Raw genomic sequence first — 5,231 nt, 5'->3', positions numbered from 1 at the left:
TCAGACTTCTTTCCTCCTAAATTGTGAGAATAAATTTTCTTTGCAAAAACCATCCACTTATAGTATATTGGTAATAGCAGCAGTAAATAATTAAGAACATATGTGGAAGGGTGCTTTAAAAAGTTCATGGAAAATGGAATTTAAAAATAATGGCATTTTTCAATGAATTTTTTAAAACCCCTTAGTATAATTGAGGAATCCTGGTGTAGTGATGTGCGCTAATGCTCTGGACTGAAAAGTTGGTTTGAACTGCAAAGTCAGCCACTACTTGGAACCCCTATACAGGGTCTCTATGGGTTGGAACTGACTCAACAGCACTTGAAAACAACAGGTATAATTGAGCTATTCTAATGCAGATTCATAAATGTTAGTTCAAAAATCAACAGTATCAACAAATTACCTCCTGGAATTCTTGAATTCAAATGAAATGATGATGATATTCCTGTTTCCTTATCCCTTATTTCCTCATTCTTGGGACATAATGTAGATAAATAACTTGCTATTATAAATAAAGATTTAACAAGTATGTATAAAATTTAAAACAAATAATGCTATATAACTGGTTTTAGATTCATGAATTTTAATAATAATTCATGAACCCTATAATATGAATTTGATTAATTTAAAATTTTATATTATAAATTTGCTAAATAATCTTACACTATTGACAATAATAAAATAAAACAAGCTTTAAGAGGGACAGAAATATTCATGGCCCCTTTAGAATGTAAACATTTAATTAATCACTGGCTTTTTTCAAGTTTAGTTTGTCACTAGCTGGGGATTTCAAAGCTAGACAATGAAAAATAACTGAATATGTGCATGTTTTGAGGTGTTTATTGTGCTTTGAACGCACATGTCTAGTTCTTATATTAAAGCAAAACAAAATAAAACCCATACATATTCAGGCAATATATTCAATTATAAAACATCAATTACTTATTACAGTTGTTCATACTAGGTAGATAATGCTGCAATGGAATTGTACACTCTTGAAAGTCAAATTTCCAGATTTAAAATATTCTCGTTTCTTCTTATTCAGCCTTCATTTTCTCCTTTGTTGCGATCACATTCTACTGAAACAGTATTCACAACTGAATTTTGAGTTTGAAATGACACATCTGTACCTGATGAAGGTGGTTTATACAGAAAGACTGCAAGTCCATTGAAGAAAATGGTGACAACTTTACAAGTTACACCTAGGTATAAAAATAAAAATAATATGCATGAAATCCCTTGATTATTAAAAATTCTTATATGTTTCTTATTATAAGAAATTCTTCATGAATAGGAACTTATTATTTAGAAGAATTAGGAAGTATCAAGGTGTAGAGTAAAATTTCTCAATGAAACATTTGAATACAATTCAATAAACTAGTATTTACTTGGTTTCTAAAAAATGAAAATGTGTAATGACTATTCTATTTTTAATTATGATTATGTATATATTTTTAAGTTGTTAGTTGAGGTGACCATGACTTATGTCTGTCCCAGGATTATCAGAGTAAAATTCTGCTCCGTGGGGTTCCCAATGGCTGATTTTTCAGAAGGAGGTTACTAGGCATTTCTTCCAAGGAGCCTCTGGCTGGACTCAAACCTCCAACCTTTGGTTAATAATCAAGCACGTAAATTTATTAATACACTAGCATGTTATAAGTTAATAATAAAGAAAAAGAATTTATACTGTGTTTGAACCTAAAAAGTTGTGGAAATTTTAATGTATATGATAGAAAATATCTCTAAAAGTGAAAATAAAAACTTTTTAGTTCTTGGGGGAAAGCCTGTATGGGACATACTATATTCAGCCAAACTTGCTTTTAATTAGCTACAAAAATGAAACATTTAGGATTCACTTCAAAGATTGTATTTGTTTTCAAATTATTTTGTGTTTGCTTCCTGGAATGGTAGTGTAGGTTTAAAACCCACCAGTTGCTCCTCAGAAATCCTATACAGGGTCACTGTAAGTTGGAAACAACTAGTTGGCACTTACAACAACAGCATATGAAAGAAACTAATTCTAGACACTGTTTAAGTACTAGTCAAACTATTAAACAGCCTCATAAAGTAGCTGATTCATTTTGTTAATTACTAATATTTTACTCAAAAAATATGTAATTGTAAAGCAGACTGTTCATTTATCCACATATTACTAATTTTATAAAATTAATCTCATAGGTCCTAGTTTTATTATTTATTTTCCCTGGGAAAAAAATTATAAAAGTGTGTCTATTTGGGGGTTGGGGTGGGGATAGGAGGAACTTCACAAGCATCAATCACTGATTAGGAAAATTAATAACTCATTTTTCATATATTTGTTCAAAAAGTAAAACAAACCAATTAAAAAATTTAACAAAAGAATTAAATAAAATATATTTTAAATCAATTGTTATTGTTAGGTGTCATCAAGCCAGATCCAATTCATAGCAATACTATGAACAATATTTTAAACATCTTTTGCATCAGGATTGATTTCTTGACTGTTGTTTCCATGAGCATAGGCTATATATGCAAGCTAAAAGAAGTCTTTGATAACTTCAAACTTTTCTCTGTTTATCATGATGCTATTTATTGGTCCAGTTGTGACAATTTTCACTGTCTTTACATTGAAGAGAAACATTAAACTGCAGCATGTTTAGATATGCTAATATAGTAATAAATTTATATGTTTGGCTATTAACCAAAGTTTGGAGGGCCTTTGATCTTCATCAGTATTTCAAGTCCTCTTTGCTTCCAGCAAGCAAGATTGTATCATCTGTATATTGTAGGTTGATAATGAGTCTTATTCCGATCCTGATGCCACCTTCTTCTTCATATAATCCAGTTTCTAAAATTATTTGTTCTTTTTAAGGCAGCTTTTCAAACACATTTAAAGTCTCTCACAACTGTTGAGCTTTCTACAGGATTATAGAATGGCCTAGAATTTCATAATAACTATGAAATTACATGGCTAATAATTTGTTTTATTAACATTATTTAATGAACATTACTAGTTAACTCTAGAGTTACAAAGAATTTACCACTTACTTATTGCCACTAGCATATGTGCCATCTTTATGTTATTATAAACCCAGCAAGCTCCTTTGACTCCACATTCATTAATATCCCAAAGAATACATGTGCTGTCAATTACCGTACCAAATATAATTGGTCCAGGTATTGTGCCTAAAAGAACATGTGAAACACATGAAGAAAGATTACAGTTTAAAAAATTTTTATATACACAGTTATATACATATTTTGTGTAAATAAAACATAGGTATGCATTTTTCTTTTTTTTTCATAAGGAGCTCTGGTAGCATAATGGTTAGAAATTGGGTTGCTAACCTCACAGCCAGCAGTTCCAAACTAGCACTGTTCCATGGGAGAAAGATGATGCTTTCTGCTCCAGTAATGATATACAGCCTCGGAAACCCTGTACAGGGTCGCTATGAGTCTGAACCAACTCCTCGGCACATAACAACAACAATATATTTTTCATATGCAAATTAATAAATTCATGAACAAGCCAAAGCACTATATATAAGCAGACAAAACACTCTGAAATTATATTGTATAATAAGATCATGTTAAACATTTCAGAGATTATTTTAATAAAAGCTCTAGAATATACTAGGATCTATAAGACCAACAGATCTGTGTGGTTAGAAGTGCAGCCAGAGTGTTTCTTGGAGGCCAGGATGGCCAAACTTCGTCTCTCATACTTCAGACATATTGTCAGAAGGGACCAGTTGCTGGTGAAGGATATCATGTTTGGTAAGGTGGAGGGTCAGAGAAAAAACAGGAAGAACCCTAATGAGATGGATTGGCCAAGCAGCAGCATCAATGGGCTCAAGCATGGCAACAATAGTGAGGTTAGCCCAGGATCGGGCAGTGTTTCGTTCTGCTGTGCATAAGGTCGCTCTGCTGTGCATAGGGTCGCTATGAGTCGGTACCGACTCAATGGCACCTAACAATGACATAAGTTAACTACATATTTTTAATTCACTGTTTTTCTACTTTAATAAATGTCTTTGAAATTTGCACTCAAACAATGAAAGAGAATTATTCTTGATGAATAAGTCGGAACTATACATGATATATGCAGAGTTGCTGAGTCAGAATCAACTCAACCACAAAAATATATGATGTAATGTGTGTATATATTTGTGTGAGTACATGAAAATGTGCATGTGTATACACATACACATACTAATATGTCTAGAAGTACTACTGACCCACACATCTCCCCCAATGAAACCACAAGACACTAAACTTCCATATAGTGAAGGAATTTTCAATTTTTATAAATCAAATACATGTTTTGATGTATTATTGTTAGACAAAAAATTTGGCTACATTCATTCTTTACTTTCACTAAAGATAGAGTACAAACAGCACTAGACTTAGAGTTCTTTTTCCTAGTCTAATTTTCATTGCTAATTATGGAAATATGGAAAAACTCCTGCACCTCTTAATGCACATCTCTGAAAATTGAGAACGGTGATTTCTACTCTTCCTTCCAACTTTATTTTTGTTTAAAAAAAACACATTTAATATTATGCTTATTATATATCACTCTTTGTATTCTTCCTACATGTGGAATTTCTCTAGTAGAGTTTCTTTCTTTCATCAATTCTTACCTAGCCACAATATCGATACCACAGTGTTTATTGAAATATTTTAACTCATATTTCATTGCTAATATAACATAAAAGTATCATAAATAGAGATAAAAGCAGAAAGCTTTTAATATAGTGATGATAAATAAGATTTTATCAAAATTGATGCTGTTAATAGATTTTATATCAGTATGTTGTTGTTAAATTCTATCAAGTTGGTTCCAACCCATAGCGACCCTGTATAGGGTTTCTGAGGAGCAGCTGGTGAGCTTGAACCACCGACCTTGCAGTTCAAAAGGCTTTGCAGCCTGATTCATTAGTCCACAGCACCACACCAGGACTATATACAACTATGCAATTTTTTGCTATGCTCTGTTGTTAACCTCAAGGTCAGTAGTTTGAATCCACAAGCCACTCAAGGGAGAAAGAGGAGGCTTTCTGCCCCCATAAAGATTTACAGCCTCGGAAACCTTATACAAAGGTCACTATGAGTTAGAACTCACTCGACAGCCACTACCTTAGATCACAAATAAATACAATACACCCTCTGTTAAGTTTTTATTTGCAACAGAGTTGAAAACAATAGTTAACCAGTCAGATACAAGGAAAATGAAGTCATTATTTTCTTATATA

The 5,231-nt window shown here is 32.1% G+C and overlaps 1 protein-coding gene across 1 annotated transcript in view; it reads right to left on the bottom strand.

Moving 5' to 3' along the window:
• Nucleotides 1-1,038: 1,038 nt before the first annotated feature.
• The window catches only part of LOC102823146 (solute carrier organic anion transporter family member 4C1-like), a 122,823-nt gene continuing 118,630 nt past the window's right edge, over nt 1,039-5,231 (bottom strand). The window contains exons 12-13 of the mRNA XM_006872316.1: nt 3,025-3,162; nt 1,039-1,199 (exon numbers count right to left, since the gene is read on the bottom strand). Of these exons, the coding sequence (XP_006872378.1) occupies nt 1,039-1,199; nt 3,025-3,162 (299 nt within the window). The remainder of the gene's footprint in view (nt 1,200-3,024; nt 3,163-5,231) is intronic.

This window comes from Chrysochloris asiatica, unplaced genomic scaffold (assembly GCF_000296735.1).
Source record: "Chrysochloris asiatica unplaced genomic scaffold, ChrAsi1.0 scaffold00193, whole genome shotgun sequence".
Classification (NCBI taxonomy): domain Eukaryota; kingdom Metazoa; phylum Chordata; class Mammalia; order Afrosoricida; family Chrysochloridae; genus Chrysochloris; species Chrysochloris asiatica.
The sequence above is the reverse complement of the archived record's forward strand: the minus strand, read 5'-3'. Positions and strand labels throughout refer to the sequence as shown.